This window comes from Stigmatopora nigra, chromosome 20, assembly GCF_051989575.1.
Source record: "Stigmatopora nigra isolate UIUO_SnigA chromosome 20, RoL_Snig_1.1, whole genome shotgun sequence".
NCBI classification, from domain to species: Eukaryota; Metazoa; Chordata; class Actinopteri; order Syngnathiformes; family Syngnathidae; genus Stigmatopora; species Stigmatopora nigra.
In genome coordinates, this window is record NC_135527.1 from 7,489,735 (window position 1) to 7,511,416 (window position 21,682).

Sequence of the window (21,682 nt, forward strand, 5' to 3'; positions counted from 1 at the left end):
CTGCTAAGAATGAAACAAAACATTTTTTAAGATCTACGTGAATCGATAGAGCAAAAGAAGCCTAAAACCCTGGAAAAAAACTGAATTGGAAAAGTTTGAACGGACTTGCCTTTTTAAAAGTCCCTGCTTGTTGCAAGCGTGTTGACTCCTCAAACTCGTTTTTAGAAAGTCTGCATCATAGCAACAGAAAAATAAAATAATTTAGATTAAACACTTTGTTAACCTGAAAGTCAAAAGCAGAATAGATGATCACAAATAGCCAAAATATTCTAGTTTTCCTACCGCGTTGTGTCCGTCTTGTTCAGATGTTTTGCGGCGTCAGGTTCGATTAATTGTACAATATCCACACGGTTGATTTCAGTCAGTTTCTGGATGAGTGTTGTTTCTAAGGAGGAGAACAGATTATATCAGTTTTTGTGAGTATAAAGGCATCGTTCTCATACAAACTGAATGGCTGACATGTCAGCATAAACACTAAACTGTCTAAAACTGAACAATTACTTTTTGCCCTGCAAATAACTAAAATGTATCTGTCCAAAGTCCTGCTGATAACTCTCAGTTCTGCCTGTATATAAGACTCACTCACTGTTCATTCAGAAAGAAAGTTGCAAAGGACACCATACTGAGCAGTTCTCCACTGTTAGAGCTCTCACTCTCTCCATCCTGCAGTCTGGTAATAAACCTATTTCCTATTAAATTAATCTCACTCTTTCTGTGCCTGTTCCAGAAGTTGTATTACAGATCTATCAAACATTCCTTTGAAACTTCAAGTAGACTATTCTCTTCTTGACTATTTTTGTCGTGCGTGACAAAGAAGCAAGATACGTCTAATTATACAGAAGTATACACACCTGTAGAATCAACTCCTTCTTCCTTGGTCCATAAATCTAAAAGTGCGTAACTTTGGTCTCGCAAGGAATCAGGGTTTTCTGCTTTTATGGTCTTGATCCTTTCCTCGCTGAATTGAAGTTCCCCTGCCAACTCTGGGCCAAATTAAACAAAAAAAATTGAAATATCAGCATCATACAGGGAGTAGAGGTATTTATTGAAATTAGCCAAGACTTACCTTCCCAGCTGAATCCCAGGTGCTCTGCGATCACTGATAAAGTTTGCTCTTTGCTCTTTTTGTCTACTGTGAATAGGGTGGGTGGGACAAAGACAGAAGTATTAGGTCAAAACAGTCAAACTTCTCATCATCACAGGCCGATAAACCTTTAGCATACCTTGACTTTGGCGAATCCGTGTCCCAACGGCACCTGTGTCTCTTTTGATTGTGGACAGATTGACTAGATTACTCCCGTCTTCGGAGTTTTCGTCATCGGCCTTCGCCGCCATCTTCGCAGCCTGGTCCCTGATTTCTTTGACAGATTCGGCAGAGTGCTTGCGTGCCTTGCTTTTTTCTTTACTGGGAGTGGACGATGGAGAAGATGGGCCACCTTTACCTTTGACTGGCAATCTCGATTGGAAGGCTCTTGGTTTTGATTCACTTTTATTTGGGTTTGGCGTAGTCGAGGCTCCGTCATTCTTGCTAGAAATCTTAGCCTTGACATCCAAACAAGTTGCTGTGTCCAAGTCAGACTTTCTCCGTGCATCCCTGATTATTGGTCCCGTTTGTTTTTTGTCTTCAGTCGATTTGGCCGTAGAATCTGGTTTGAGAGACTTTGATATGATAGGAATCCGCGATTTTGATAACGTAACCGGGGAAGTTTTATGTTTAACTTGATCTGGGCATTTGGACTGGGTTTTTGTGGGAACAGAACTCTCCTCAGATGTTACTGGCGATTTGGGAGTATCTGCTGCTAACTTTGTTTCATCTGGAGAGGAATCTGATAACTCTCTTTCCTGCTCTGAGTATATAGATCGAGTAACTGTCGTTTCAGCTGTTTCTACATGCATAATGGTTTGATCGGCAGAGTTTAACTCTAAATCGGAGGATTCTGTAATTGTGCTGTGAGCCAACTTGACTTCTTGGCTTTCTGCATCTACTTGCTCTTTGGCGGGAGGTTTGGCTGAAGCCGAAAGGCCCATCTTGGGTAATTTTGATTTGGCCGATGTCTCAGCCTCTGTTTCCAACTGAACCTGAGAATTTTCTGTTTCTTCTGGCTGGTCCTTGATCGTGAGTTTTAGATTCAGGCCAACTTCATGTTGTGTTGACGGAGCCTTGCATTCTTGCCGACTGTTTTCTATAACGGGCTCCTGCAGTAGATGTTCACCAATTTGGAAAAAGGCAAAGCCGCCACCATCTCCTTCACAGCTTCTTTTGGTCATATCGATCGCACCACTTCGGGTCATTTCGAAAAGCTTCCCTTCTTGGAAGAGAAAGGGGTTGGGTTCACTTGTTGGTGTGCTCTCCTCTGTTGGCGTTTTACCTGGTGTGGTGTCTGGGGACTCTGGCAGAGACTGAGAGTCCACCACCAGATTAAGGACCTTGTCTCCCTCGTCTTGGAGGCGAGCTTCAAAAGAACCATCTACACCAAGCATGGCAGACCACGGGGAGGCTGCATCTACCTTTGCAGTGACACCTTTGGACTCAGTTCTGGGATGTTCAAGCTCATCCTCTTCTGTATCGTCGTAGATACAGAACTCTGGTTGAAATGTTTGCTTTGCTTGATGAGTTGGCTCAAGTCCAACATCAGGCGAGGCTTTGACCTCATCCGTCATGTTACTAGCCGGTGTTTGGGTCGGCAATGGGGCCACACCCAAGTCTGTCCTAATTTGTCTGGACTTCCGTAAGCTGTCCTCTTTTTGTTCATCGGTTCTATTTTCTGTATATGAGGTTAGAGCTGTATCAGAAGGTCTGTCTTTACTGGCAGCACCGTGTGATGGGACTGTTGGTTGCAGTGTTGGCCTTAGATTGGGTTTTGAATGGACTCCGGAGGCTTCTTCTTGACTGATACTAACGTTTTTGTCGTGGAGTTCTTTTGCGTGAGGCTCGTCAAGTGCATCTGCTGAAAAAGAAGAGGGAACTTTAATATGCGGGTCAACGGAGAGAGCTAACCCTTTATCCTCAGTGAGTTTTTTCTCCCCAAGTTTACACTGTGTGTCCCCCAGGAACTCTAAGTCCCCCTGCATCTCATCAATCGATGTCAGTCTAGCTGTAACTTTTTTCTGAGACCCAGTGCTGCCTGAGGAATCATCCTCATCTGGTTCTTCATAGAGGATTTCAGGTTCGAATTGCAAGGAAAGGGATGGACGATCGTGATACTTGGGATTCAAATCGTAACTTACCTCATCAGAGCTAGGGGTATCAGGGGTTAGAGGACTCTTACCAGAACTCGTCATCTGCGAGGTCTGCTCACAACTGTCATCATCGGCACTACCCTCCAGGTCTCGCAAATGTCTACCCTGCAATGTCTCTTTGGTCGGCCCTTCATTCGAGGAGTCTGGATGGACTACTGCCTGGAATGGGAATGAAGGTCTGTGCTGGTCTGTGGGGCTACTCTCTAAGGAGTCACGAGGAGGGGATTCTCTGGTGGGGCTGGGTTCAATGGAATCTGGGGACTTAATGGAGGATTGTTCGTCAATGAGCGGACTACCCTCGAGCGAGTCTCTGTGGCTTATTGTTAAAGAGTCATCAGCTACTGGACTTAGAGGATCGGAGTCTTGCTTCAAAAGCAACTCCAAACTTCCTTGGCACTTATAAAAGGATTTAGAAGATTCTGAAGATGCTAAAGGCAACGATAGATCAAAGTCAGGGCTGTGGTAATCACCAAGTTGTTCAATGCTCTTTTGAGTACCATCAGATTTATCACCCCAAGGCTTTCCTCTTGCATCAGATGTGGACTCACTTGCTGTGCAGTCATCTGCTTCAACTCGGCTGAAAGAGACATCGCAGGTCAATTCGGTGGACAATTGTTCGGCAGAGCCCAGTCTTTGACTTTCGCAAGATATTCCAGTCTTTTCTGTGTCTTTGCTTCCCTTTTTGACCACCAAAGTGGGTTTTGCCAGAAGGTCTGTTGTTTGTTGTTCGTTTTTGGGTGAAAGACACAGGCTTTCGGGACTTGTGTCAGGAGTGGCCAGACCCTCGTGTTTGTAACTGTCCTCAGAACTTAGATGAGGGGTTCCAGAACTAGCACTTGTTGAGTCTGCAGAGTCACCTTTTTCCAAGTCTTTTGTTTTGGTTAGCTTAGACTCTGTTATGCTCTTCTTTTCTACGTTGCTGTGTGAACAAACCTTAGAATCCAGAGACACCTCTCGGTCCTTGCTCAAAGGTTTTTGCAATAGTTTATCTGACTTGGAGATATCTTCCAATGTTGAACGTGTGGTTATTTTGCCCTTAGACTCTTTCTGTGAGGACTCTTTTTGAAATACTTGCATTAACTCTTTAACTGAGATATTTTCTTCATGCTTTTCAGATCCAACCTCAGGCAGTTTCTTAGGGCCATGTGTTGGTTTGTTCTTTGGAACCGGTTTGGCACCAATGGGCAAATTTGAAGGCTTGATTTCTTTTTGTGTTTGTTCTGCCTCTACCTTTTGTTGTAAGGCTTTGACTTTGTCTTTTATTGAGCCAATGGGAGTTTCTTCAACCAAGGGGGACACAGATTGCGATGTGTCAGAGATGGGGGAGTTTGCTTGTTGCTGATCTTTCGTCTCACCTTCAAGAGACGTTGAAGTGATAGTTTTTTCTTTTCGTGCATCAATGAGGTATTCTTTAGAGACACTGCTGCCCTTAGTGTCTCTCGATCTTGGAGGTTTAACCAGCTCTGAATTTTTCAAGCCAGCCTCTCTATGGGACTCCTCTATCTCACTGTGAGAGAGAAGGACCCACTCTTCAGCATCCATCTTTGATTTGACCGATTTTGATCCTTCAACATAGGTCCCACTCCTTAGGATTTTACTAACTTTCTGGAGGTCTTCCTTAACTTTCTCAAGATCCTTCTCCATTATTTCCAGGGGCACCGTTGAGACACAGTGTGCTTCTTTTTCAGGACGAGACCCTTCCAAAGAAGTGGATTCTTTCGAGGAACTGTGTGCTAAAATGGCCGTCACTTTGATCAGATCTTGTTTCATCTCAGAAACGTCTGATAGCAGGTCCGGTTCCCGAATTGAGCTCGGGATTGACGTCGTCGTTTCTTCATCTTGCATTTGGCGGACAGACAAGTAATGCGTAAAAAAACAAAATTCAAATGAAAGGAGACAAATATTGGAGAATGAGGTCAGGGCAATAAATAAAAATTGTATACCCTTCTTGTTCATTTAACATCAGACCTTGAGACAACAACAAGATGGTGATGGAGAATGGTGACATTATTCATTTGTTGCTGGTATAAGTGATGTAGTAAAAAATTCAAGTGAGGTTTAGAACAGAATAATGGCACTTTTATACTATGACAGCACACACAAGATGCAAGCAGCAAGACTCAAACAAGTGGCAAGTGCAAATAAATATGCATGCATCCTATGAACTTTTCTGTAATATTTTCTTTCTTCAACCTACTTAGAAATAAAAAAAATGGCTTACATTTCTCTTTTGCCGTGTGAATCTGGGGGAAAAAAAAGAAAATGGATCAACAATTGAAATTTCATACACCACTACTGATAAAATTTAGATGATGGTTCAAATCAGCTAATCCACTGTTGTCTTTACCTCTTCATCCTGATCTGAATCGGACTCCTTTTCCCAAAGCAACGAAGCAGCAATAGGGAGAGAGACAAAAAGTATTTTTTTTCAGCGACTGTAAGGCTTTTGCTCCTGAAATAAAACAAATCAATATGATTTAACGATTTAGGAGTGGTGCGCAAAGACTTGCTGTTTTAGAAACACACTATATAAAGGCCTGGACTTTATATCCTTGTGTGTAAACACCTTTCTGTTCCTTCACCCTTACAACTTCATTTTTCATTTGATTTATTTGGCCTCACCTTGCAGTATGAGGGGAGAGTGATGTTGAGGTTACATATGGCGCTGTGGGGAAGTGACCTGTAACTGCGGGGTTCCTTCAGAAAACACAAGCGACCACATAGCTCCTGGGTGTTGTCTCTTATCTGCAAACAGCCACGAGATCACCCTCAATCTGTCACGTGTATCTGAATTAGTGCTTGAAGAAAAGAAGGCTTACTTTGATGAAAAGTGTAAGTCTGTTCTCCTTGAAGGCAAAAAAGCTGAACAGATGATGCTGGCCACTTTTGGTGAGGGGAACAAAGTTTCCACAGCAATCCGCATAAATGGGCTTTCCTTCTAAAACCTAAAAGAGGGCAGGCATATTCTGTACTTGAAGAGATGGGTGCATAAAATGGCTCCATTGAAAGAAGACCTATTCATTTAAATCCTAATTCACTAAAGTAAAATGAACCTTTGCTTTCACTGAACTTACCTCTACATCTCGACTGCGGGCCACCTCGTTGAAATTCTCCTGCTGCTCCAATGTTTTGTCAATCTTGTCGTCAGTCATGCAGAAGCAGCGCAAGTGGCCTTCGATGGGGTCATGGGTTTTGGCAAAGATGACAAACTTAGCCATGTAAGGCACACAAATGACCTCACGGTACACTTGCGAGGAGAAAGTGACCGATTCCTGGACTTGCCGGCAATCTATCAGCCAAAACCTAGACGAATTAAAAGAATGACTCTAGATTTATTTCAGAATCGCTCCAAATACAGATAGGCTCTGACCAAATATGTTACCTTGCTGAAACATTTGTAGTAAAGGACACATGGTCACTTCCAAATGTTAATGGAGTAGTTCCTGTGATGTCTTCCCATTGGGCTGGTGTTGTTCCACCTGAAAACAAACCCTAACTGATTGAAGCAACAAAAAAATAGCAGCTATGTAGCTATCTGGCCAATGAGTTTGGTCTTACCAGTGATGCTGCAGAGGAGGCGCAAGGTTGGGGTGTCCCGTCCTAAACCGTATAGGACGGGATCAGAGTTGCCTTTTGGGACTGGAATTGTCATAGTTATGGGTTTATGAAATTTCCTTCGACGTGGCTCAAGAGTGACAATGGGGCTAAAGCTGGACTTGTTTCCAAGAACCCTCCGGATAATATCCAAACTCACTGGCTGGGCCTGCAACAAGAGAACATTGAAATTAGGTTATTTTCTATGAGCTGGACTATAAATACTGGAATCAGTCAAATATGGAGCGACGTCAGAAACTGGAGTCTTTACTGCATTTTAATTGGTACCAGAGTGTTGAAGATGATTAAAGATGTTGTGTATTTTATTTGGGTCTAGTTCAGAAGCTGACAAAGTAATTTTTTTGCAGTTTCTCCAGGAATATCACTACACTCGAGAATTGCTCTCATCTGGAACCCCCCAAAGCTCCTACTCCATGACCTTTTTGAAACATACTTTCCCTTCAAAGCTCCTACTCCATGACCTTTTTGAAACATACTTTCCCTTCAAAGCCAGAGAAACATCACAATTTCAACTAATTTAATTGTTCTTTAAATGTTCATTTACCTGCAGGCCAACCCTGATCCTCTTAGTCAGGGCGCCTTCGGGAAAAACTGCTTGCACTTGGGGCACCACTGTGCTGCTAAGGACACCTCCTTCTGGACCAATCAGAATATTGTCTTGCCTAATTCGCGACACCACCGCAAAATATTGCGGGAGATCCTTAGTGATGATGCGGCAAATACGCTTCTTGTGGAGCTCCTCCTGGGAATCCAGCTCTGGTGGAGGACATAATGGAAGGGTGTTGAATCAGATTTAGGAGAACATTAAGATGGTGAGCAAGATGCTGACCTTCTTCTGTGCTGTTGAGGATCTGGTTGAGTTCTTCTTGGGTGTGCTCACACTGATGCTCCTTCCAATTTTCTCCGGTCTCACTCCTCAATATGACAAGCTCTCGCTCCCCTCCACGAAGTGAAGCAAAGTGGGGAACCTCCACAATCACAGGACTGGATGAAGGAAGGGATAAACAGTTTTTAGAAATGCATGACTGTTCAAATCAGGTGCTTTTGTGTACGGACAGATAATGTGATCTTCAGTTTTGCAAAAATTCAAACAAAAAGGAACACACTTGGAAATATTGTTAGAGATTTACACATTGAAAACATCAGACATTGAATCACACCCACGGATGAAATTCGGCATTATTGGCTGAAATTCTCTAAAGGAAAATATACAATGAACACATGTGCAGTCTTTAATGTGAACAATTATTTTCTTCTTCTTTTGCAGCCTACCCCAGGAAATTTGTCCCTGGTGGGCCAAGCTGGAGGATTCTGCTCACCAAACTCTCCCCCTCATTGAGAGGTGGTGGCGCACTGGGGAGGTGGAGCTTACTACGCCATTGATGTTCCAATACGCAGCATTAATTGAGAGAAGAAAGAACATTTGGTTTTGAGTGCATTTGATCCTATTTCTGACAGATGACATCAGACACAATTCTTGGACAAAGGGAAACCAAAAACAAAAATAATGGAGTCAGCCTTACCCAAGAAGCTGGCCTCCAAATGGTGCCACCTCGATAAACCTGCTAGCTCGACCCTCAGCTTCGATAATGGGAGGCATGCTGGCCAGGCGGTGCCTTTTTACCAGCCTGCAGGTTACCCGTGTGGGAGCACTGCACTTCCCAGGTGGGATGATGATGCGCAGGCCATTGTGGCGGCACCCTCGCATGGATCCGCCCCTTGCATCCACCATGAAGCTCACCAGGAAGCTGAATAGGAGGTAAGAGACTTTAACATATTTACCAAACCAATGACAATGCACACAAACAGCCACAGTTACACATAGATTGGATGGCAGTGTGATCTGATTAAACTCTTATAACAAGACGACAGGGATCAAAAGCATGACACAAAAACAAATAAGTGTTTAAAGGCCAGACAAAAAAAAGTGACAACCACAAAACGTGAAGTTTAAATGTAGATGACATGAATAAACGGGTGGAAATAACGTTACGGTTGAATCAAGGTCACCTGCTGTGGTCCGTATGATCATGGCACGGTGAGGAACGGCTGGAAAAAAACATTGGACGGAATTCGAGTCAAAGTGAAATGTAGAGAGAGAAAGCCATGTGTGAATCAAAGTGGTAAGTCAACCCAAGCTGTCCATGAAAAGGCTCGGCAGCTCTTCAATCTTTAGATAACATATAGCTCTTTATCGGTGCAATTCAGCTTTGTGTCTTTCATACACATTCATTTTAAAGACATTATTCTGATGGCGTTGCATTGGAGTGATAAATTGGATCAGAGATCTGATCCCAAATCCCAAACAGATTGTATAAAAAGTGACATTTTGAGGGACAAAGACTCTTTTGCGACAAACTATGCATTCTTCTCGGGTCTTTTATGAAACCAAAAATCTTAGATATAAAGTATGCATACATACCCAGAGTGGAGTGGAGTGGAGGATAGAGCTATGTTGTCCAGATTCTCTGTCCCCCAACTTAGTCGGTACGAGGCCCTCTCATTTTCCCTTAAAAGTGATGATGTCTGGGTCAAGCAAAAAAATAGAAAAAATAAAATAATGTATATTAAGTAAAATTATTTCACAACAAATACACTTGGGAAACTGGAATAAATTCACACTGGCACATACCTGACAGTTGAGCATTTCATCCATCATGTTTTCATGTTTATAGTAGTAGCTTTGGCGTGTGGGAGTGAAAGAGCTGTCCAAGCTATGTTAAAAAAAATAGAAAAAATGATCAGTTCTGGGAGTTGGGTCATTCCCAATGGGGGAGTCATAAAGTCTTACATTTTAACCTTTAAATTCAAGGAGGAAAAAAATTCAAATGAGGCAAGCCAATTCATAAGTCACTTCATTCTGAATTGATGTACAGCCTATTGTTTTCAATTAGGTTTCTTCACCTGCCAGTATTTGCCCCATCGTGATTGAAGCAGAGGTAGTTCATGTTATCCAGATACTGCCCAGGCAGCGAATCATCTCCGAGTTCTCTAAGGTCCTCAGCCCTAAAATACTCCCCACCTTCTCCTGTTATGGTCATGTCATCGCCTACAAAGTTAAGGTATCATGAAAATTTGGCAAATTAAAATGAAAGCATTTTTTATTTAATTGCAACTGACCTTCTTCATCTGAAACATCCAGAACTTCAGTCATCGTTTCTGGCACATTCATCTTGTGTTTCTCAGTCACCGTCTGGTTGTAAAGGAGTGGGTGTTTGTTTTTTTTGTTTTGTTTTACAACATAGAACCAAATTCTCAAGAGGGTGCTTTCAAATACCGTGGTGGTGGTGATGATTTCCTCAGTGACCACCTTCAGAGTGTCGACAACAGAGATGTAACCCAGTCGCCGAGCGATTCCCAGGGCGGTGTTTCCGTTCTAAGCGCAAAATCCAAAACTCGTTAATCCTGAGTCTGTGAGCGCATGCATGTGTGGACTTACCACTGTGACAGCATTTGGCTTAGCCCCATACTGCAGCAATATATTAATAATGTGCGTGTTCCCTTGTTGGGCCGCCTGATGTAGAGGGCTGTATCCATTCTGCAGAAGTTTTACATCCAGAAATTAAGTTTTTTTTGTGCTGTTTTGTGGTTTCTAACAATACTTCCCAGAGCAATTCGAGTATAAGTTCATACCTTTGTATTTACAGTCACATTGGCTCCATTTTGAAGAAGGAAATTAACCAGTTTAGTATTTCCATAGTGGCATGCAACAATAAGAGGTGTGTAGCCCAGCTGTAAATGAAGAATAAAGGTCCAAACTTAATATTTTGAAAATATTGCTTTTACACATTTTTTTTGTTTCCCTACTTTAGTCTGGTGATCGAGGTTGGCTCCATTTTTAGCAAGGACCTCTGCAACAGCGACCTTGTCATCTTGTGCTGCCAGATGAATGGCAGTAAGACCACACTAAAGGCAAGACCATAACATGCCAACAATCAACAGTGATACAATCAGATTTTACGTAAGAAATGACAGAAATGTAGCATGATAAGGCTAATAGAGAATCTATATGCGTGTATGTACTCCAATGTTTGCACAGTTGACCCTTTAACCTCCCACTAGTTCAAATTCTAATGGATCAAACATGCAAGGTGACATAATACCTTTGTTGGGGTATTGACGAGAGCTCCCTTACTCAGGAGCAGCTCGACCATCTCAGCATGTCCTTCCTCTGAGGCCAAATGGAGTGGCGTGACACCTTGTTTGGTCAGGACGTTGGTCTCAGCACCAGAGTTCAGTAGCACTTTAGCAATGTCCATTTGGTTCTTCTTGGCCACAATGTGGAGAGGGGTGTAACCATTCTGTTCCATAAAAACAAAAGACAGAACTAAAGATGGGTGACATGTGTCGAGATTAAATGTTCCCAACACTAATCCTCACTCAGAATTGACTCTTGGATCACTATAACTTGTCTTATTTATGAGCAAGGAGAAGAGAGAGTGGCTGTTGAATGCACTCTTTAGTTAGTCAGATTTTAGCTACCAAATTTTCAGTGCAATCCAAAGATAAAACATAGCAGTATTTGAAATTGAAATAATTTACCTTGGCAATCAGATGGGGCGATGCTCCTTTATCCAAAAGTAATAGTGCCACTTTTTGGTTATCATAATGTGCTGCAACATGGAGCGGGGTAAGGCCATTCTACAGTATCAGAGAAAGTTTAAACATTAAAGAAATATTTCTAAGGGTTTTTGTTTTGTTGATTTTTTTTAAATCAGCCGATACCAACCTTCCCTGCAGAATCACAAGGCGCACAACGCTGCAACAGAAGTTTGGCCACATCTAGGCTTCCATACTTTGAGGCAACATGAAGGGGTGTAAATCCTTTCTGTGAAATATACACCAAAGATCGTTCGTTACACATTGAGAGCCAATCATGTGCAAAATTGTGTAAGTCGGTGTAGGCTGTCCAATTCGTTCTTGGGCCAATATGAGGTCGCCAGACTTCACCTCCAACACAGTCATCTTACAATTCTAGAGACATCATTAATTGGGCTCCTACCTTTGTTGCCAGCGAATGAGAAGCTCCCGCCTCCAATAGAATGGAGGCGGTCTCCACCTGGCCCTCCTTGGCGGCAATGTGAAGAGGAGTGTAGCCGTTGGCAGTGGCCGCGTCAGGGTGGGCCATGTGTTGCAGCAGCAGCTGGACTATCTCCGTTTTACCCAGACGGGCGGCGATGTGGAGAGGCGTCTGCTCTTCCTAAACCCAACGCCAGGACAGGACGTTTATTATTCGCCGTGACAGCTTGCTAGATCAGGGCAACCGCCACTCACCCGAGCCCTGGCGTCAACCATCGCTCCGTTCCTCAGCAAACACCGAACCACCTCCACCTGACCGGCCCTGGCCGCCATGTGTAGCGATGTTTCGCCCCGCTGTATTGAAAGATTCACCCATTGAGTCATTGCATCTGGCGAGCCTATATGTCATGTTCCACTCACAATGTTGCTCCTGTCTGGAGAGGCTCCATTTTGCAACAGTAACAAGACAATGTTGAGGTGACCCATGAAGGCTGCTACATGGATGGGCGTCAAACCGGACTGGAAACAAAAGTGGGAAAATCTAATGAGTTGCCATGGTGAGAGAAGTCCATTAATCGTTGAGATGTGGTAAACATTACTGTGAGGGTGGCCACTGTTGCTGATGAATTGAATTTTTTTAAAAACAAAAAAGCATCCCTATTCAATATCTTCAGGATTCGCAATTTCTTGTAGTTTCATTAAATACCTCTGTAATGGCTTGAATTGAGGCTCCGTATTTCACCAACAACTCCATGACTTTCACTCTGTTCTTCTTACAGGCAATGTGTAATGGAGTAAAGCCATTCTGTGGAATTAATTGACATGTTTGGGTTCAGGTTTGCTAAATGACAATTCCAAATTAGAAAAATCGGAATATGTGGAGGTACCAAAGCACGAGCATTCGGATTGGCACTCTTGTCCAAAAGAAGCTTGGTGACTCTGTAATGTCCGCAGTGGGCTGCCACGTGTAAAGCAGTCAGGTAGTCCAGAGTCACATCACCGATGGGCGCCTTATGCTGAAGGAGGTGCTTGACACATTCAACATGGTCGCCTTGCGCTGCCATGTGAAGCGGAGAAAGGCCGTTCTGGGGGAGAAACGAAAAACATCAGATAGAATTCAACCATAGAGCCACCATTTTATTTGTAACTTAACTAGGGCTGTTTGGACTACTTGAGTGGTTTTCCCAATAAGTGTTCAGATGATACCTTAGTCCTGGCAAGCAAGGGTGCACCTTTCTCCAGCAGGAGCTCAACAGCTGTGTCATGTCCACTCCGTGCAGCACAGTGGAGTGGAGTTAGGCCATCCTACAAAGAAGAGTAGTATCCTCCCATGGTCCATTTGGAATTTGTAATCTATCGAATTTCTAATAAATGCCTCCCTTGGGGAGGACAGACTAAGACTCATCTTGTGAATTAAGACTACAGGTATAATAACGATCATTAAGTGCCTCAATGGATAGCTGGCTCCATCAATGGATTTAATGCACTTTCACGCAGTATTCATAAAGCATTTGGCAATACATCATTACATACTGACATAGATATTGATTGATGCACTCACCCTTGTTTTAGCATCTATTTGAGAGCCACGATCCAGTAGCAGGCAAACCATGTTCGTGTTGCCTCGCTTGGATGCTACGTGAAGGGGAGTAATGCCATTCTGCAAAGGAGGTCAAGGTAAGGCCAACTTATTTATAAGATCCTCAAACACATGTGCTTCATTTGATAGTCATATACTTTGAGAATAGTTAGCCATGTTATATTGGCTGTAATAAATGTCTATCCTGGGCTAATTTAGATAAACGCAAGGCTATTCCTTTGTCATATTGATAGTAAGAGAAGGCTACAAGGATGAATTGAAGAAAAGTACATTAAGAATTTACCATGTAGCCCCACATGACGTTAAGGGTTTAAATCTTACCCTTGCAAGAAAGTCTACAGCAGCCCCTCGGTTCAGTAGGAGTGTGGCCACATTGGCATTCCCATAATGGGCCGCAATATGCAGTGGGGTGAATCCACTCTAGAGTGCAAGAATGAGAGAAAAATGGAGAGAAAGACTTTTTCTCACAGCATGCAAGCATTCAAATCCAAGGCCACCGGGAAGGAAAAGTCAAACGTGAAGTCAAATCAAAAGTAGGAAACCAGCAAAAGCAACGGTTCATGCGGGCTGTCTTTCACAATCACGCCAAAGTTGGAATTGAGAAACAGTGCGGGGAGACAAGACATGAGAACAGGCATGCAATTTTAAAATCGTTACAAATTAAGATTAAATTACAAAATTAAATGACATTGAAAGAAAAATCCCCTGAGAAATGGTATAAATGCTGGGAAATTCCATCACTTTAGCCACGTTCAGCTCCTATTTATTCATCTTCAGTGCACACTAATGGGAATATTAATTCCTAGATTTTATTCCTTGACAAACATATCTAGCTTGTCCCAGCATATATACTTTTTAAAAACCAAAATAAATATGTTGATTGGCATCATCAAGGTATTAGCATTAGTAATGTAAAATTTAATGTCATAAATCAGGGGTGACCAAACCGGTCCTTGAGGGCCACTGTGGGTGCAGATTTTTGTTCCAACCAATACAGCAAAGACACTTTAACCAATGAGATTTCTGCAGAAAACAAGAAGCACCAGACTGTACTTGTAGGACACCAGATTGGTGAAAAGGTGTACTCTTGGTGGGTTGGAATGAAAACCAACACCCACTGTGGCCCTTTGTGGAATAGCTTGGACATCCCTGTCATAAATGTTAGATTGCAAAGGAGGTTTGAGTAGTGGTGAAATGTCTGCCTTACCTTGCCGTTCTGTACGTTTTGGTCCGATTCAACGTGAAAAAGTTATTTATAAAAGTGCCGAAAATGCAGTCACTAACTGGATGCTTTAAAAACACTCAACAAACACAGAAGGGTGCCAAATTAAGGCCGTGTACATGCATGTGATTGTATTTCAAGCAAAAATTGTTGGACTTATTTGGATTCGGAAGACACTTACGCTAATTTGGATTTTATTAGGCCAAATCATAATTGATTGCAATGCATGCAACATACCAGCACATAAACGAATTAATGTTAGTTAAGGGTTTGTTGTCCAAAAAAGGGTTTTTGAGGTAAAGTAAGTGTCATCAATTGTTAGCAAGTATCTGCAAAAATATTTAATTTAAATACAAGAGAAAACCAAAGACAGACAAGAAAGGCCATGCAATGGAAGCCAAGCCTGCCAAAAAAATAGTAGTGAACTGCAAAGTGAATTATTATTAAATATACAGGTATTTTAATGAGTCAGAATAAAATAAATATAGCTATAGAGCAATCCAAAACAAAACAAAAAACACCATATATACCTCAGTAGTTCTATTGACCATCATCTGTAGCACGGGGATATTATGGAGGAAAATATCAGTGCTCGTGTGACTTCAGCCCAGTGAGCTTCAAAAAAGCGACCATTTTAAGAAGGTGGAAACACGTGACAAGTATTGAGTGGAAATGAAACTTATTAAGTTTAAGTTGTTTCTGACTTGGAAAGTGGAAAACTGGAAAATGCCTTTTTTGGAGCAATTGCATGCTGATGTTTTGGCTTCACTTCATGTAGGTTTTTAGTACATTTCTATACATTTTGTGGCTTTGTTTACTCATTGGATGTCTAGGACTGTCAATGGAAGATGCCCTCCCTTTCTATCTTAACACAGATTTCTTAGACATACCTTGGACTGTACATCAGCATTATGGTCGTTCTGAAGAAGCAGGGCGGCTGATTTGGTGTCATCCTTTCGGGCGGCAATATGCAAGGCTGGCAATCGGACCTTCCCTTTTGTATCGTTCTCCAATAATATTGAAACCACTTGATTGTGGCCCTGCTGAAGGGCGATGGCCAGAGGGGTGAAGCCATCCTGTCATCCATTAGCAAACAGAGCGTGTGTTAGCAAAATAAACATATTCTCCCCTTGGTTTTGGCTTTCCTCCTCACCTCCGTGGCAGTGCTCTGGTTGCCTCCATTTTCCAAGAGGTATCGTACCACATCCAGGTGATTCTCCTGGGCAGCCATGTATAGCGGAGTGAATCCATTCTGTGAATAAACACATAGCAGGGGGGTTGTGAGGAGGAAGCAAAAAGCCTTGTCAAAGAAAGAGCTACTTGCCTGTGACTGGGTGTTGATGTCAGCGCCTTGTTTGACCAAGATTTTTACAACTTCAGCCTGACCGGCAAGAGAGGAGATGTGGAGAGCAGTGTTTCCTTTCTAAATTCACAAACCACATCGAGCACATTGGTCAGGTGAGGGTGAGCTGTTCTGCGTTGAAGACAAAGCATGGGTTGCTACCTTTGTTGCAGAATTAAGTGCGACTCCTCTCTCCAGAAGCTCCTCAACAAGCTCCACATGACCCTCTTTAGCTGCCAGGTGCAGTGCATTAAGTCCATTCTGGAAGAGGAATCATTTCCGGGTTGGAGGGAGTATTGGCTTCCAAATTTGGGGTGAATAAGCTTGCCTGATTGCTGGTGTTGATGTCCACCCCTCCTTTCAGGTATTCCAAGACCTTGTCGATGTTCCCTGCTCTGGCAGCCCGCAAAAAGCTGGTGTTGCTGTCAGACTGCAACAGAAAAATACACACTGAGGTTTCCTCAAAGCAAAATATGTTCCTTATAACAAGGATGTCAGAGATCCAGATTTAGTGGATAATCAAAACTTCAGGCTTGCTTGACAATAAAGCGTGGGCTAATATTAGTTTTGAAACCCTTTAAACTGAAATCAATCCTAAAATAAACCTGCACCAGTCCGTTTTTATTTTCTGCCATCTTGCGGAAGAGCGTTCAATTGTTGTGGCTGTCACGGCTACACGTTGCAGTCTCAGATATATGAATACATGATCTAGGACTCAAATGAAAAATGGGTTGAGCCACTATTGGCAAAAGATTCTTCCCCTGAGCGTCCATCATATTTTGTGGATTGTCAAAATATTTAACCAAAACCAATGTTTCCATCATTTTGGTTGCCATAGCAATAGCAGTATTGCAATCTCGTTTGAGCTGCAGTGCCCTGTGAATGCCACAACCTCCAGATTATAAAAACTCTAATCCAGGATTTGGTCAATCCTAGTCCACCACCAAACAGTGCGGCACACTCACAAGCTCTTCGTGAGAATATCCACCAGTTTGTTTGATATCCTATCTGGCTACAAAATGAAGTTAATGAATTAAAACCAAACAATAGTAAGACCATTAGACCTGAATGTTTCTAAAAAGATATCCAAGGCTAAATTGGCAATTAAGATACACATTTTAAGGTATGTGAGGTGTAACCCGGCATCTTGAAATACCATTAAGGTAAGAAGTGGTAGCTGAGAATAACAACATCATGAAAAAACAAATGTTTCCACATATAAATTGAGTCATCCAAGCAGCCGCTAGAGATTAGATGACAACACAGATAAGAGTGTGGGCTTTGCCAGCAAAACAGAAAAATGATGATCGGGTGGGGGTTGAGGGGAGTGTCACATGGGGATCAAGACTGAGCCACAATTGGAAAAAAAAATCACAATTTGGATGTGCCCATCTGCTTTGTAAACAAGATTCTGAAATAGAAGCAATTGTGGGAGTAATATAGTTCTGTCTTATTGTTATGGTCAATTTACTCTATGTACACAGTGGGTTTAAAGCAAGATACAACAAATCTGAAGCATAATATTCATTACACTACAGTGTATTAATTTTGGAGTGCATTCTTTTAGTAGATAGCAAATGTGTGTAGGCAAACACCCACAGATCTATATTTAGGGTTTCAGCAGGCAATAAATGAAGGCAGAGAATCTAATGCCAACTTGTATTATCTCATGCAAACTGACAAATTGATGAATTGGATAAAGTCTCAAGACAACAGCCGCAAGGAAGAAGATGTCAGTGATTGTTTCACCAATGATTGTCCAATAAAGCCAGGTGGTGTAAACATCAGGATTTTTTTCCTTCAAGGGTGCAAAATTAAGAGTAAAAAACATAGTTTTTACTGCAGATTTCTTAAAAAGGTTGGCATACTCCAAGTGGTGATTTCTGGCTTTAGAATATCCTCAAGTTGTTACTTCAAAAACTCACCTGAATGCATGGAAAATCCAGTTTAAAGCGATGGTATGCAATGGTGATGGTGTCAAAGAATGCAAATGACTAAAGTCATTTTACATGAAGAAAATGAATTTCAAGAGTTATTCCACCCACCAGAAATTCTGGTTGTGACATCACAGCAAGATTTGATGATCATGTCTAGTTTTTTACTGTTGTGCTAGCTACAAGACGTTAGAAAAAAGACAGGGCGGTCAACAAGAGTATAGGAAAGTGAAGCTGGACACCAGTTCTTAGATGCAAAATTTTGGTGGTATTACCAAGCATTTGTCAAGGGTTCAAGTCATTTCCTCACTTGCTTCAGGGCCTCATTCTTTAGCTCATACAATACGAATGAGCATCAGATGGAGTGTTTTTCTTTTGTATAATGACAAGGCGTGGATGACGGGACGTACAATGCCACTAAAAAAGGGGGTGCGGTTGGACGGAATGAGTCCCGAATACCTTGCGCTTTCGTTCTGCCTGTTCTCGGGAGCGCCGCCTCCTCTCCTTAGCTTTTTCCAAAGCCTTCAGATCGGCAGGTGGATCCATCTCAGACCTGGCCTTCTTAATGTGGGCGGCGGCGTGCGCCATGGCTGCCCGTGGATTGTCTTCGTTCTCAGACAAAAGGGAATACACCTGACAAGTATCTCAGGCCCTTGACACTTTCTTTGTACGCAGGTTGGGAATAGTGATGAGAGGCCAAAGGGGAGGGGGCTCCACCCTAAGTGTTGAAAGCCACACACACGGCTGCGATGGCTCTCCAAATGCCTCCTGATTCCATGTGCCAACACTTCTGGTGTCGAGCGAGAGCGGTGGTGGGATTACAGTTGCTAGGCTGGTGGGGGTGGATGCCGGGATAACATGCGAAAGGAGGGGGAAGGAAGAGAGCATCTGCAGTGGTCCACACATGGGCGCTACCATCTTTGCAAATAATGGAAGGGGTGAACTGAAATATGAAACTATGAAACACCTTTCTAAATTCTCAATGTATAATTGTCAAGTACTACTTGGCCATACATTTGTCCGCAGAATACAATGAGACAAATGATATTCTAAGTACAAATGAATATGAATATATGGGGAAATGAATTGGCAGAAATGGGAATATTCATTCAAAGATTCTTTGGAGATGTCCTAGGAAGCATTCAGACTGGGAGAGTTTGGGAATGTGGGCGCAAATGGAACAAATATATGGCATAAGACCTCCTCAAGATAGATGTTCCAATGTTTATAAACAATGGCACCACCATCGGTAAGGACACTGATATTACACTTCAGAATGGGATTATACAGTGACATTTCCTCGGATTTAAAACATACAGGAAGCATTCTTGATGCACAAATACGAAGTCCTTTGTACTAAATGTATTGGGTCCAAATGTGTTGTGGAATTATCTGCACAATTTAATTTTCAACGAACATGAAAAAAAACTAAACCAATATATCTAACTTTTTGGGACTAGAATATTTTAAATTTTTCTTTACCCGGTGAGACAACCATACCGCTTATTAAAATCTGGGCTTAAAACTGCTTCTTGGTATAATGACAGACGATTTTGCTATTCTGTGCATTTTACCGCTTCTTTTCGTTGAACTTGATGCAAAAAATGTACATATTTATAATATTGTCTTACCTGTCCTGAATCCCCAAGCACCATGTCTTGATCACAGGTGCTCCAAATGAGAGGATTTACAAAACAACAATCAAACGTTGATTTCTAAATAGACATATCCAAGCCAGGGTGAAACGATTGTGTGTCATTTCAGTGCATACAGGTGTAAAATGTGAAAAAGGGAGAAGAAGCTTTAAGCGGAGGGCAGTCCTGCTGACTGTGTGGATTAAAGGTATTAACACCGTAAGGCTGACTTGCACACAAACACGCATACGAAGGTGGACAAACCAAGTGTTGTGTGTATTCTTAAAGGAGATTAAGTAGCCTAAGAGATTCTCTACTAACCTAGAAGCAAGTTGATGAAATAAAGAAATCTAGGTGAACTATAGCTATTACACAAAGTATTGTTTTGGATCGTCTTGAATGGGATTAGTTATCACAAAAACACAAGAAGACATAAATGGCTGAAACTTTCTTAATGCTACAGCAATTTTTATTTGTCATGATGAATATCTTCCAGACACACCTCATAGGTAAAAAAAAGTAAATATCCATAAACATTAACACTAAATATAGGTATATATAATATATTACATTAATATGTATCATTAAAAATAATTGAGTGTTTACATGCTGGTCTTGTGCTTAGCAATAACAACTGAGATCACGTGACAACATCACGATGATGTAAGGACTATGAAAAGGTAACTCAATCCAACACCATCTAAACCTACAATCATACCCAAACAATAATCATGATTAAATCAAAACCATATACTCAATACACACTGTATTTAAAAACCCCAACTTGCAAAATCTGCCTAAAATCTAAAAAAACATAAACACAATATACACCTTTAACCCTCGCATATCATATAGTGCGTTCCATCATGCCCACCCTCCACTGTAAAAAAAATAACAATTCCAAACACAAAGTAACCATTCAATCATTTATACTTTAAACCACTATAGAAATAGCTTGCTTTTCACATTGTATTTCTTCTATCCATCTCCACAACTATAACCACCTAAAAATGTATTTTTTTTCATATGCTGAGTATGCCAGCTATTTTATTTTATTTTTCTAGAGATGTGTATATAAGGTTAAATATATAGTGTAATTTTTTTCCTCCATCAAAACACCCCTTGTGTGATATGGTTGAAATCTAGAACCAGTCAACACAAAGAGGAAATCGGGACCCACCCTGTCATTTGCAAGAGGCGCCTCCTACTACTACTCACCAAGGAACCCAAGAGATGCGCGCAACAATGAAAAGCGCAAGTGGGAGATTAAAAAAATAACAATAATAATTAGAGGTAGTCCCTTACCTTCTTGGGTCTCTTCCTCCTCTGTCCCAAACCATTGAGGCGATCATTGGGGTCCAGTCTGTAGTGGTAGTCCTCACTCATTTCTAAGACCCTTTAGTGGGAAAAAAAAAATAGGCAAGCTCTTTTTTTGGCTTGTTTTCTTTCCATCCATACCTAGTTGCATCCCTCCGCCCATTCCGAGGAACATACCCGTCTGGTGTCAAAGTCCGGTTAGTCAGCAAAGACGGCGTGGACAAAGCGCACAAGCAGAAGGTGGAGTAGAGGGGGGTGAACGCGGAGGGAGGTGGCCAACGGGGGAGCTTGGGAGGAGGGAACACAATGGTGTTGCCATGGTAGCAGATGTCACCAGTGTTTATCTGGGAACCTCGCCTTGGTGGTAAAAAAAAAGGCATGCAAATGGATCGCGGCCATCTAGTGGGACATCAAGGAGCGCCTGGAAAAAGGAAATGCATCATCAAAAATGCATGCAGAAATTATAAAGGAAACATCCGGGTGGTTGCCGTGGTCATTTATAGCTGGAATTGCTTACCTTGCATTTTCATTTGCTATTGATGTAATTCCTAACATTTACTGCATATTGTTATTTACACACATTTATAATAGTACTCAAAATAACCCCAACACTTACCTTAATCATTTCAAAACTGATGCCATTTTTCAGAAGTCAATTCTGAAGTAATTTCATCTTCTTGTAAGCATACATCAGACATAGGCATTGTCGTCATCATTGACTTGACAAAAAGCCTAATAGTCATCATACACAGATGCTTA

At 41.9% G+C, this 21,682-nt stretch overlaps 1 protein-coding gene across 1 annotated transcript; it reads right to left on the minus strand.

Moving 5' to 3' along the window:
* Positions 1–46: 46 nt before the first annotated feature.
* Positions 47–21,628, minus strand: LOC144213701 (ankyrin-2-like). The gene is made up of 45 exons (XM_077742274.1): positions 21,540–21,628; positions 21,101–21,344; positions 20,912–21,002; positions 16,367–16,468; positions 16,201–16,299; positions 16,021–16,119; positions 15,850–15,948; positions 15,587–15,772; positions 15,227–15,250; positions 13,796–13,894; positions 13,436–13,534; positions 13,081–13,179; positions 12,762–12,959; positions 12,581–12,679; positions 12,295–12,393; positions 12,130–12,228; positions 11,858–12,055; positions 11,585–11,683; positions 11,398–11,496; positions 10,959–11,156; positions 10,663–10,761; positions 10,489–10,587; positions 10,295–10,393; positions 10,133–10,231; positions 9,976–10,048; positions 9,760–9,904; positions 9,488–9,569; positions 9,278–9,381; positions 8,866–8,904; positions 8,379–8,603; positions 8,128–8,226; positions 7,685–7,839; positions 7,400–7,611; positions 6,799–7,003; positions 6,623–6,719; positions 6,315–6,543; positions 6,060–6,185; positions 5,863–5,985; positions 5,588–5,614; positions 5,462–5,483; positions 1,224–5,078; positions 1,067–1,132; positions 852–983; positions 283–385; positions 47–170 (listed from the first exon to the last, which is right to left on the minus strand). Exons 2-45 carry the CDS (start codon positions 21,301–21,303, stop codon positions 62–64), a joined length of 8,913 nt encoding a protein of 2,970 aa, XP_077598400.1. The 5' UTR covers positions 21,304–21,344; positions 21,540–21,628; the 3' UTR covers positions 47–61.
* Between the last annotated feature and the right edge of the window lie 54 nt (positions 21,629–21,682).

Excerpts from the sequence above, each read along its gene's own strand:
- LOC144213701 (XM_077742274.1), bottom strand. The coding sequence starts at position 21,303 with ATGCCTTTTTTTTTACCACCAAGGCGAGGTTCCCAGATAAACACTGGT. Across the intron at positions 15,251-15,586 it reads ATGCTGATGTACAGTCCAAG|ATGATGGTCAATAGAACTAC; the intron begins GTATGTCTAAGA and ends CCCGTGCTACAG. Across the intron at positions 10,394-10,488 it reads ATGTGACTGTAAATACAAAG|AATGGATACAGCCCTCTACA; the intron begins GTATGAACTTAT and ends AAACTTCTGCAG.